The following is a 13783-nucleotide window of genomic DNA, read 5'->3' as shown; positions in this document are numbered from 1 at the left end:
GAGAAGATGGAGGAGGCCAGTGCACACTAATTTCTAGAGGTTGCATTCTGTTCTCTGCACACTCTCCTCTTCTAACTCCTCTAGCTCTTCATACTGGTAGTCGAGTAGCTCCTGGAGGTAAACATGTATATCTGCAGTATTGGGGGAAACAGAATTCTCATCAATGGATTCATTACATCCATGAACCCCTACAAATACTGAGGACATGTTGGTACTCCATGCTAAATTCCCTCTAAAGTGTAGCTCTGATGACTTTCACAAAGTAGACTCTGCTGTGCTTTCCTTTAGTTGCTACTTGGCAGGGTCTTGACAGTAGTGCTGATGGTGACAGTAGTGTTGGAGGTAGTAGTGCTGGAAGTGTAAGCAGTACCTATGGTTGAGGTGTTCAAACACTCATAAGCCATCACCTTACTGCTGGTGGACAGGGGAACAGGACTCTCAGTTTAGTTTCATGCTTACTACACACACATGTAATACAAAATATGCTTACATGCAAACAAATACAACCTTCAAGGATGGATAAAAAGTAGATCCCAAGCATTGTTGGAGTTGAAAGACAGATGAAGATCTAACTTTTAGACAATCTAAAAGGGCCCTCAAAAAAAACTGTACCAGGGCCCTCTCTACATTATTCCACCACTAAACGCAAGGTAAAAATTTAATTGGAAGGCTCATATTTCTTCTGTGGCTCATATGGAATTTAATCCACAGTGTCGTATGTGCCTGACTTATGTATTTAAGATTTATTTATGGAAATTTGCATATGTTCCCAGCGTGAAATGCAACTGATAGAAATATATATGAGAAGAAGAAACATTTTTGTCAGCTTCATGCAAAGTGATGTTTACGACAATATCCGGCTATTAATTCAGCTCCAAAATCTAAATAAGTTAGAACAGAACATGAGAGTGATGGAATTCTAATCAATCCCTGTGCAAGAGAATGTAGAAATGTCAAGAACAGCTTGTGATATCGCAGAGCAAATTATCTCTGAGTTGAGGTGATGCCAAGTGACACACTCCAACAAAAAAAACCAATACTTTTTTTATTTCATGATTGAAAGCATAACCTTGTCAGCTGTCAGCTTACAATCCAACCTGTGCCATTATTACTTATAATACTCAATAGAATGAACGATCACAGGTTATTTCATTTATATTTGCATACCCTGGATGGGTCACTGTATCTCAACAGTTGCATCGTCCGTGTGTCCAACTGTTAGTCTCTTAAGTGTCAGTACAATTTGATATAATGACTTTGTAGAATCAACCCAGTGTTAATAAATATTCCAGTTTATTTGTGGAAATCCTGCTCCCAATGACTAGTATCTTGCAGTTTAATCTTAAAGTGTATCAGCATCAGTCTTGTATGTATGTAAAATAAATCCTGGCTATTAGCCAAGAAGATATGTAATGTCCAACTGACTTGGATTCAGTGGTGGAACTAATGTAGAGAGGGCCCTGGTGCAACTTCCACAATGCTATGCCAGCTATAGCATTTTCCTATCCTTGCAGGGTTTTATTTGTGAGCAGAGTTTGTGCGTTTGAATCTAAAAATGTTTTTATATAGAGTATATATGTGCATGTAAAGGTGTATTTGTTTGTAGTGTTGCCATTGGAATGCGGTGGTGTGCTTATGTGTAGTGTTTGCGTTTAAATGCAGGGATGTGTCTGTACATAGTGTTGGCTTTTAACTGCAGGTGGACATTTGTGTGCTGTGTTGGTATGCGAATGAAGGGATGTTTGTATATAATTTGCTGTTTTAATACAGGAATGCGTTTCTATGTACTGTTTGCAGAAGTGTCTTTGTATATTGTGTTGGTGTTTGATTGCTGGGATGTATGCATATACACACATACGCTGCCACATACATATGTACAAAGATAAATATACACACTGACACATACATGCATACACACACACACACACATCTAGATATACATAGACACATAAAAACACATTGCCACAATCAAACACCCTGACACAGAGATATACTCACTGACACAACCCCCCCTTACACACAGATGCACACACGGACACATGCAAACACATTGCCACATAAAAACAGGAGTGTGGGTCTGGGTCTCTCTACCCTTCTCCCGGTCCTCCTCTTCTGCTACCTCCTGTCACTTCCTCCGAGCACTGCCAACTTCAAAGGATCCTGGTTGCGCTGTTAAAGCGCCTTCAGTGCTGTTCGCAAAAAAGTAAATCCAGTGAGTATCGACACTGTCCCTTGTATTTTCCCCCCAGTACTTTGTGTTATCACTACTCATGTTTTGATATTCATGTCATGCATACGTTGACCTGACAAGGAATATTGAACATTTCTCTAACCACTTGGGTGGGATAGAACTGGCTCAGACTTTATTGGGCAAAACAGATGTCCCAATTATAGACTCAGAATCCCTGGAAATGGCCTAACACTCAATTGTCACATTCAACTTATTAACGGTGTTTGGATGATTCTCGTGTTAGAGGTGCATGTGACTGTAAGTACAAAGCACCCTAGAATATAAGTAAAGATTAGACCTGATCCCCAATTGCCTAATATCTCACTTCTTTGGGACATACATACGCACATGTGTTTTTTTTTACTTTTTAATCCGATATGCTTTTGTATTTGTATTCTTTACTCTTTAATCTATTTTCTTCTTTACATTTAATCAAGCATTCTTTAACGAGAAATAAAAATGTATAATCATGCCCATCCATTGCCTACTTCAGTTATGGAGGAAATATGTTAGTGGATCTACCAACACAGACCTACTGGTACTTCCTTGCAGTACTGCATACATTAATAATACACAGATTGAATATAATGACCAGTGATTTAATTGATAATCCCTGCATGCAGTCAATCTCTCAGTGGAGCAATAAGAGATCACTGCCAGCAGATCTACAAATTTGTGTTCCAAAATGCCTCTCGCACTACAGTCCCTGTGTGAATGAGTATGTGTATGTAAGTGTTGCTGTGAATACATGTGTTAGTATGTGTGCAGGGCCGGCGCTTCCTATAAGGCGAACTAGGCAGCCGCCTTGGGCGCCATATAGGAGGGTGGCGCCCTGCGCCCCCATCGCCGGCCCTTTAAATGCTGCAGGCGCCTGAGCGATCTATAGAGAGCGCTCAGGCGGCTGCCGCACTGCCTCATCTCCCCTTCCTGTAGCGTGGCCGAGCTCCTCTCCGGTCCACGACCTGGCCGGACTGAGTGTGCACTTCCTGTCCGTCTGGCCGGGTACAGGAAACAAACTCCTGTACCACGGACCGGAGAGGAGCTCGGCCACGCTACAGGGAGGGGGGGAGGAGAAAAGGGGGTGGGGGGAGAGAAGAAGAGATTACAGGGGGGAGGGGGGAGAAGAAGAGATTACAGGGAGGGGGAAAGAAGAGATTACAGGGAGGGAGGGGGGAGAAGAAGAGATTACAAGGAGGGAGGAGGGAGAAGAGATGGGAGGGAGGGGGGAGAAGAGATGGGAGGGAGGGGGGAGAAGAGATGGGAGGGAAGGGGGGAAAGATGGGAGGGAGGGGGGGAAAGATGGGAGGGAGGGGGGGAGAGATGGGAGGGAGGGGGGGAGAGATGGGAGGGAGGGGGGAGAGATGGGAGGGAGGGGGAGAGATGGGAGGAGGGGGGGAGAGATGGGAGGGAGGGGGGGAGAGATGGGAGGGAGGGGGGGAGAAGAGATTACAGGGAGGGAGGGGGGAGAAGAGATTACAGGGAGGGAGGGAGGGGGAGAAGAGATTACAGGGAGGAAGGGAGGGGGAGAAGAGATTACAGGGAGGGAGGGGGAGAAGAGATTACAGGGAGGGAGGGGGGAGAAGAGATTACAGGGAGGGAGGGGGAGAAGAGATTACAGGGAGGGAGGGGGGAGAAGAGATTACAGGGAGGGAGGGGGGAGAAGAGATTACAGGGAGGGAGGGGGAGAAGAGATCACAGGGAGGAAGGGGGGAGAAGAGATTACAGGGAGGAAGGGGGGAGAAGAGATTACAGGGAGGGGGGAGAAGAGATTACAGGGAGGGGGAGGGAGGAGGGAGGGGGAGAAGAGATGGGAGGGAGGGGGGGGAAATAAGAGATTACAGGGAGGGGGGGAAGAAGAGATTACAGGGAGGGGGGGAAGAAGAGATTACAGGGAGGGGGGAAGAAGAGATTACAGGGAGGGAGGGGGGAAGAAGAGATTACAGCCAGTGAGGGGGGAAGAAGAGATGGGAGGGGGGAGAAGAGATTACAGGGAGGGGGGAAGAAGAGATTACAGGGAGGGGGGAAGAAGAGATTACAGGGAGGGGGAGAAGAGATTACAGGGAGGGAGGGGGAGAAGAAGAGATTACAGGGAGGGAGGGGGAAGAAGAGATTACAGGGAGGGAGGGGGAAGAAGAGATTACAGGGAGGGAGGGAGTGCAAGAAGAGATTACAGGGAGGGAGGGAGTGCAAGAAGAGATTACAGGGAGGGAAAGAAGAGATTACAGGGAGGGAGGGGGAAGAAGAGATTACAGGGGGGAGGGAGGAGAAGAAGAAGAGATTACAGGGAGGGAGGGGGAGAAGATAAGATTGGGGGGAGAAGAAGAGATTACAGGGAGGGGGAGAAGAAGAGAAGATTACGGGGGGAGAAGAGGAGAACACGGGGGAAGAAGAGGAGAAGGGGAGGAGAATACGAGGGGAGAAGGGGAGGAGAACGGGGGGACGAGAACACAGGGAGGGGGGGTTGAGAAGAAAGTGGGGGAGGGAGAGACCACTAAAGGATGGAGGGAGGGGGTGGTGGAGAGACCACTAGGGAAGGGGGGTGAGGAGAGACTGCTAAGGGAGGGTGGGGGAGAGCAGAGAACACTAAGGGAGGAAGGGGGGTGTGGAGGATAGACCACTAGGGGAGGGTGGGGGGAGAGTAGAGACCACTAATGGAAAGGGGGGGGGGTGAGAGGAGAGACCACTAATGGAAAGGGGGGCAGAGGAGAGCAGAGACCACTAAGGGGGAGACGAGAGATCACTAAGGGGCAGGGGAGATCTCTAAGGGACGGAAGGGAGAGCTCTATAGGACAGAGGGCAGGACAGGGAGCTCTTTCACACTACGCACACACGCACACACACACAATGCATCCCTATACATACTCAGAAACACACAATGCATCCCTACACACACACACACACACACACACACAACATGCTTCCCTTACACACAGAGAAACACACAATGCATCCATTACACACACACACACACACACACACAATGCAACCCTTACACATAAAAACAATGCATACTTTGCACACATACACAGAAACACACAATGCATCCCTTACACACACATGCAAACACACATTGCTTCTCTTACACACACACAGAAACACAATGCATCTTACACACACTCAACGCACCCCTTACAGACACACACACTGCATCCCTTACATACACAGAAACACACTTTGCATCCCTTATGCATACAAACACAGATTCACACAATGCATCCCTTACACACAACGAGAAACACAATACATCCATTATACACAAACACACACTGCTTTCTATCCCTTACACAAAAACACACTGCTTCCACTACACACGAATACACTGTATCACCTACACAAACTGGTATCCCTATACACTACATTCTATAAGCACACACATTAGATCCTCTACCATAACACATCCCCTACACACTCCACTTCTTGTGAGCGAACATATATGTCGACTTATGGGTGGGCCTTATGGGCATACTCACCGTCAGGCCCTGGGGCCCAGACCTTGAGCTGTGTAAGGGGCCCCAAAAAATGGAGCTGCTTCCCGTTCTCCCAGAACATTGAATTTTGTGACCACAGTTACAAGCAGCCTCCAGAGATCCTGTTCTACACCAGACCAGTGGAGCCAAACTGCAGCCCATCATCATCCTCATCTGATTGTAAGTAGGCAATCTAGTATATTATTAGTGACACTAATCTCTAATTTGCCTCACATTAAAGGGACACTATAGTCCCCAGAACCACCTCAGCTTAATGAAGTGGTTCTGGTGTCTATAGTTTGTCCCTGCAGGCTTTTTAATGTAAACACACGCTGTGTGCAGCATCATATGGGTAGGGCATTGTGATGTCACTGGGGGGGGAGGGGGGGCAATTCTTTCTTTTGCCTAGGGTGGCAAAAATCCTTGCACCGGCCCTGTATGTGTGTAGTGTCAGTGTTAATTAATGTATTTGTGTGTTACTGTGAATGCACATGTTCAGTGTATGTGTGTATATAAGCATGTTTTGTGTTCAATATCAGTGTGAATGCCTGTGTATGTGTTTGGATTCTCTACATGTGAATTTATCACGGATTTAGCATCACCAGTGTCCAATAAGGTTTTTTTTTGTTTTGTTTTAACAAATAATAAAGTATTTATTCATTTATAATGCACATGGAACTAATAAAAATAGTGTCCTCATAATAATAATAATAATGAAAAACTAAAAGGGTAACAAATGGGAAAGGAAAGAAAAAACTTCTAAAATGAAATCAGCATTTTTCCTGTTAAACCATCCATGCATGTGGGGAAGTTCCACAAGCCAGAATTAAACTGTGTAATGGTCCTGAATAAATTTACTTTAATGATGATCTATGTCATTATAACAGCTCTATAATGTTGCTGCTTTCAAATCAACTTAGTGCTTGTATAGCACCATTTATAGTGGATAGTCATTAAAGCTACGGGTACCACAATGTAAGTTCACAACTTTAACCCCTTAAGGACCAAACTTCTGGAATAAAAGGGAATCATGACATGTCACACATGCCATGTGTCCTTAAGGGGTTAATGTTTAAGTCTTGTAAAAATAATTTTACAGTCCACAACAGCTTGAATGCTTGCTGGGAATGATAGAATTTAGAATCCAGTACCTTTTAGAACGAACTACCCTCACTTGAAGAGTGGCATGTAAGCTAATTGGCAATCTAAGCACTTTTTTTGCAATTATGTTGCTTTTATACATTTGAATGTTAGTATATATCAGAAAAGTAACAACAATAGAACATGCATAGAAAGAACTCTTGTTGAAAGCATTTTAAAAGCAACCGTTTAAACTAATTGCATTGAAAAAAAAGTTCTCAATAGTGGTATTAAGTGGTCATGTAGAATACGTTCCCAGGCATCCTACTAAAAATGTCCCACAGTGACAAAAATAAAACAAACACACATATTCCCTGTGTTTTATAGAACACTTGGCTATCAAGCGTAAGTGATTACAATCACTTTGGAAAAGTGTTATAGACAGATCACCCGAGACCTTTTCCTCCTCTCAAAACCAAAAGCAAAAATAATTTGACAACAATTTAACAAATACCACAAAGCTTCTAAATCTTGATAGTGTGCATGTGCAAATCAAAAACTACATCATCTTGCCATAATACGAGCAAATAAAAAATAATTAAATTTTACTTAATTCATTAAAGCAAATAAAGTACAAATACGCACTCTTACACTATTATTGATGCTGATAGCACAATACACACACACATACGTCCACTACCAGTGTACAGAAACTATTGAAACCCTTCAAACCGTGTACCTTACCAAGCACAGCCAGACTATTGCTAGACATCTCCCAATCTGGCAATAGCCTCTCCCGAGCTATCTGATTGCTGTGGTTCATGGTACTTACTGTTACTTGCAACAGGCACCCAGTGATGGACTAAGAGTATCAGTTGATCACCAGCACCCAAGGCAAAAACTTCCTGATCACTATAGTCAGACAAATAATAAAGTATTTATAATGCACAGGGAACTGATAAAATAATATTGTCATCATAATAATAATAATAATAGTGAAACACTAAATATGTATATGTCTGACAGGAGGCAGTGCAGACAAGCCTGGGGGGACAGTTTTGGGATTAAACCATTTGAATTTCAACTTCATAAAGTAAGACTGTGTTAAGGCACTCAAGCCCCCATAAAGATTTAATTGATTAAATTGTTATGGTGGCTAGAGTCCAGCCAAAGTATTGTAGAATATTAGATATTCTATATTTCTTTTCATATTCATTAGGTATATATGTCCAATTGTTTAAACAGAGCAGATAGAAATTTGCTACACTGTACCATACAGTCTGGAATGTGGTGTATGAAGAGAGGGTTGGGGGTATTCACATGTCCTTATATGACCAGAGTTTTATTTAAAGTTCTGACATCATTATAGTCATGTTTATAAAAGAACAGTAGACAAAAGACCATGTTCTACTACTACTCTTCGGTTGTGCCCATGACTTTCTGGACAAAGACAATTACTTTCCATCGAAGATCCCTCTCGCTCTGTAACATCGTTAAGCTTTACTCTTACTTTAAGCTTTACTCTTAATCTTTTTAAGTTTTTACCTATGTATTGTTGTTTGCATTGGGATTAGAATAAATGTATATTTTTATAAAGATCGTCGGTATTAGTCATTAGTATTTTTGTGTGATATAGAAGTATAGAACGGCAAGCCATTAATACAAGAAGATATATACATACATAGACTTATTCCAATCACCCTTAACATATACATATTTATTACACCCATCAACAATAAAGGTGACATTTCACTCATATTTTTTTGTAGTTATGCATTATGACATTACCATCCCTTGCTCCCACCAACTCCTACTAACACCATCCCCCCAGTGAGCATACAGATGTCGGATTTTCCATTCTGTGCCTGCTTGCAAATGAGAAGGTATTTCATGCTGGTGTGGTGTTTCTTGCTTTAACATACCTGGAATATGTTTTAGGTACTTGATCTGCTATTACATATTTTTCATGTAATATTTCTCTTATTATTGTTTGCGCTCCTAATATACAATATCTCTGCTGCTATGCTAGGAGCTCCATATAATGCTATCTAAAATGAGCTGTATGTTTATGGTACTTTCTATACTCTGCTTTTCACAGAAAAGCCATATATGGTGGAACATCCATACTCCAAGATCCGGAGGGAAGGACATAAGGTGACACTCTGCTGTGAGGCCACTGGGAATCCAATCCCCACCAAGTATTACTGGTAATAATAAAAGGCTTCTGGGAAAGAAGAAAAAGTTGCTTATTCACCTGGCAGACTCCCCAATGTGATATATACATCACATGTATAACATCATTTCATTTTAAATGTTAAAGGAAATATTCACTTGGACATAGAATGGTGCTTTCTCAATCCATATGGAATATGAAGGGCCTGTTCCTTAAAGGGCAATATAATCTGAACCACATGTGCCTATAAAATCAGTAGGTAACTTTGACTGTTTTACTATGCGATGAAGTATAAATTGAACTTGCTGATGTTAAGGGAACAAACCTGACAGTAATCTTTTCTGATACACGCAGTGCAATCAGCAGTTTTTCCTGCAAATAGAAATTGTCTACAGTTTGTAGCTATTAAACAGGCATGTGTAGCTACTCCATTCTGATCAACAGAAACGTCAAGTCCTTTAACAGTCAATTATTTCTCCCATTGCAGCCATGCTTACCTTAATGGACTATTATTAGAATTAGAACAAGATAATGAAAGCTCGAAGGAACACTACAGCGTTTTAGTTTCTGCAAAATTACAATGTTTTACATTACAGGGTCAAAACTATAGGGCCAACTGTACTAAGACCACTTCACCGAGATGCCATTAGTGGTCCTTTAACAAATGGCAAGACAACCAATATGATCAGGTGCAAAGCGAAGTCATGTCTGATTTGTATTACTTAATGGGTCAAAGACTTGGTAAACGGATCCTGACGTTCACATTAGTGAAAACAATGTTGTCGAGTTCTGAAAAAAGTTATCAAAAGTTATTCTGTGATTTCCTACAAAGACTATCCTTCCTCAGTTTCTATTGTCGTGTTACTTCTTTATAAAAGCCATAAATGGGTCAATGCTATGGTGCATTGAGCAGCTACAGCTACCCAACTGAAGTTACAGGGTAACAGTTGTTTCCATATTATCTGCTGGAGAATCACAAGAGGTTTATGTACAATCTGGCATGGACATCTTTACTTCTTCTTTGCTGGATATGAAGGCATGAGGAAAAATTCAGACCAGGAAGAGAGGACAAATAAAGAGCTGACAGGGCAGGAAGAGAGGGCAAATAAAGAGCTGGCAGGGCAGGAAGAGAGGACAAATAAAGAGCTGGCAGGGCAGGAAGGAAACATACCAGTGATTCTGTGTAAGGTCTGTAATACATTTACAAATAAAGATTTGTAAAGATGGTCTGAGAAAAGTCACCATTTACCAATCTGTTAACACTAGATCATTCACACACACAAGTTCATGCTCACAGATTAACACACACTCACAGATCCACACACACAAATTTACATGCTCCAATATTCACACTCACAGATTAAACACACTCACATATTCAGACACAGAAACACAGATTCATGCAGACACACACCCTCTTACAATAAATAGTAAAGTGCATGTTACTTTTAGCCACCCTACTATTTTGCCTAGTATATTGCTGCAGTAGGGTGACTTTCGTTCAGTCCAGAGGTGATTAAGCTGTGCATGCTTCTAATGCAGCATCTCCTTCCTGTGTGATTTTTGGAGAGCACTGGGAAGAAGTGATATGATGTGACATCACTTCATCCAAGCACTGCTAAATAGTAGGCTCTCCCCCATACAATAGCAGTGGTCCTATTTTTGGCATGGGCCTGCCATTGGAGCTCCATCAGCCTGCCTCCATTAATCGAGCCCTGCCAGTACACCAGCATCAGAGAGAGTCTGTTTCTGGTGCCAGCAGGGTGCTCCATCAGATCGGCGCCCAATGGTGGCTACCCCCTCTTATCCCCCCTCACTATGCCTCTGAAGATCATTTCTAGTCAGCCAATCACAGTGAGGCCCAAATGTGGCTGACTAAGTGGAGAGAGAGAAAATAGCATTCACTCACTCTCTTTTAGTTCATAAAGGTTCTATGGAATGCAAACGTATTTTTTTTAAAGTATGTGTTTATTATGATATATATTATAATAGCTATGTTTATTATGATATATATTACGGCATACCATGTTATTAATCACTAACTTAATTAGTAATCAAGAAGTAGTGATGTTGCGAACATAAAATTTTCGATTCGCGAATGGCGAACGCGAACTTCCGCAAATGTTTGCAAACCGGCGAACCGGACGAACCGCCATACACTTCAATGGGCAGGCAAATTTTAAAACCCACAGGGACTCTTTCTGGCCACAATAGTGATGGAAAAGTTGTTTTAAGGGGACTAACACCTGGACTGTGGCATGCCGGAGGGGGATCCATGGCAAAACTCCCATGGAAAATTACACAGTTGATGCAGAGTCTGGTTTTAATCCATAAAGGGCATAAATCACCTAACATTCCTAAATCACAATGGATATGGATTGACACCTGACATATGACATATTGACACCTTGACATATGGATTGACACCTGTCCTCAGAGACCCTGATACACACTGACACAGAGCAGAATAGGGACTGTTCCCCCTACATAGGGTCACTTGGCAGATATGGATTGACACCTGTCCTCAGGGACCCTGATACACACTGACACAGAGCAGAATAGGGACTGTTCCCCCTACATAGGGTCACTTGGCAGATATGGATTGACACCTGTCCTCAGGGACCCTGATACACATTGACACATAGCAGAATAGGGACTGTTCCCCCTACATAGGGTCACTTGGCAGATATGTATTGACACCTGTCCTCAGAGACCCTGATACACACTGACACAGAGCAGAATAGGGACTGTTCCCCCTACGTAGGGTCATTTGGCAGATATGGATTGACACCTGTCCTCAGGGACCCTGATACACACTGACACAGAGCAGAATAGGGACTGTTCCTCCTACATAGGGTCACTTGGCAGATATGGATTGACACCTGTCCTCAGAGACCCTGATACACACTGACACAGAGCAGAATAAGGAATATTCACTAAATGCCAAACATTGTTATACAGAGGCATATTCAGTAAATAAGGATAAGTGTGGGGGGACCTACTGTCCTCGTCCCCGGCCCCCACCCCTGTGCGGTGGGTAGGGGCCATAAATCACAATGGGGGGACCTACTGTCCTCCCGCCCGCCCCCACCTGTGAGCAGTGGGTGGGGGCCATAAAAATAATGAGGGGGGGGACCTACTGTATGATGTTGTATCGATCAGGTAGTGTAAGGGTTACGCCCGCTTCACAGTGACAGACCAAACTCCCCATTTAACGCACTGCAAAAAAACGCAAACAGTCCATTTGAACAACCGCAAACTCTCCATTTGCACAAGGTTGGATACCAAGCTAGCCATGTCCCGTTCCTTGTCCTCACTGATGTCATTGAAGGTCTCTTCCTCCACCCAGCCACGTAAAACATCAAGGGTCCACGAAAGGTGACAACAAGCCCCCTGGGACGCCTGCTGTGTTTGGCCTTCCACCTCCTCAAAGCCACCATCCTCCTCTGACTCCTCTTCTTCAGACTCCTCTCTCTGCGTTGCCTCTCTCTGCGTTATTATAAGGTGTGTTAAGTAGTACTATTCTTATCAGTTTAATCCCTGTTACGAGTAGAGGACTATTTCCTTGTTTCGCCAAACCCTTTCAAAGATGGAAAAAGCGGTATGAGTGGAAGAAACGAGGAAATGTGGTCAGGTGGTGGTGCCAGCCCCACCGAGGGCTTGTACCCAGGTATGCTAATAAACTGAAAAAAGAAAAAATCTCCCAAGAAGGAGATCTAAAACTGGCATAGGAAAAGGTTAGACAACTATAATAAAGTGATACCTACAAATCCTAGTGAACATAGGTGTATAATAGAGGGAGAAAGGGAAAGCAGAGTAATGCTTCCTAAAGTAATGCTTCCTAAAAAGTGTCAATAAGGTGATATAAAGTTAAATGTATCACAGACACACAGCCACCCTTTCTCTTAGCTAGTTTCCTGAAATGCTGGATAGGTAGAAGGGCTATAAAGACTCAAGAGAGGTCTAAGAAGAATCCTCTACACTAGCCCTAATCTCCTTAAACACCTTCAAGGGTGTTCTAAGCTAAAGCTCAATCTAAACGTTTAGATAACTGCCTGATTTCCCATCACATATGCTGGCTAGGAATAACACTGTGCAAGACAAAGAGTGGGTCTAAGTGCCCATAGTGCAGTAAAGTGTCCCTAGTGAAGTGAAAAAGAGAATAACGAGCTGGCACCCAAGAGAATAACGAGCTGGCGCCCTATCAGGGGACGTGTATATGGCATCGATTTTAGGAACCAGGAGATGGAAAAAGATGCTTGGTCGGTCCTCCTACTTCAAATTTGGGGCACTGCGCGTGCAATCTAATGTGCCACCAGATAGGAGTGGTGTGTTAAGTAGTACTATTCCTATCAGTTTAATCCCTGTTATGTGCCTTTTTTTTGGTTTGGTTTTTGAAGCCACAGTGCAGCACCAGAGGCCCGAAAAGTTAGGCATGTATACATGCCTGAAAAATTAGGTATTGTTGAAAAATTGTTGTTTGTTTCCCAGGCAGAAAGTGCCCTAAAACATTGCGGCTTGAACCCTAGTTGGTGGCGGATAAGTCACGCAAGTCAACCGGCATTCAGAGCTAAAATACAGCAGCGTGTGGACCATGTTTAGCCCAAGGCAGCTCATCTCATCAGGCCTTTGATGGCGGATGGTTGAGAGGGGGCAAAGAGGACAGCAGTGGTTGATGTGGCTGAAGATGCTGGACCAGGAGGAGGATGGCGGCTTTGAGCTTTGTGTGCTGCTTGTACTCATGTGTTGATCCCATAGGCATTTGTGATGTGCGATCATGTGCCTACGCAAAGCAGTTGTACCTAGCTGGGTGTTGGACTTCCCACGACTCAG

The 13783-nt window shown here is 43.3% G+C and overlaps 2 protein-coding genes across 2 annotated transcripts in view; one reads left to right on the top strand and one right to left on the bottom strand.

Annotated features, from left to right (window-relative positions):
* GTPBP3 (GTP binding protein 3, mitochondrial) overlaps positions 1-13783 on the bottom strand; it is a 318683-nt gene that overhangs the window by 76303 nt on the left and 228597 nt on the right. The window lies entirely within an intron of this gene.
* The window catches only part of CILP2 (cartilage intermediate layer protein 2), a 48410-nt gene that overhangs the window by 27803 nt on the left and 6824 nt on the right, over positions 1-13783 (top strand). Inside the window, exon 5 of the mRNA XM_063455360.1 lies at positions 8876-8984. Coding sequence (XP_063311430.1) covers positions 8876-8984 — 109 coding nt within the window. The remainder of the gene's footprint in view (positions 1-8875; positions 8985-13783) is intronic.

This window comes from Pelobates fuscus, chromosome 5 (genome assembly GCF_036172605.1).
Source record: "Pelobates fuscus isolate aPelFus1 chromosome 5, aPelFus1.pri, whole genome shotgun sequence".
Taxonomy (NCBI): Eukaryota; Metazoa; Chordata; class Amphibia; order Anura; family Pelobatidae; genus Pelobates; species Pelobates fuscus.
Note: the sequence above shows the minus strand (reverse complement) of the source record. Positions and strands in the feature narration are given on the sequence as shown.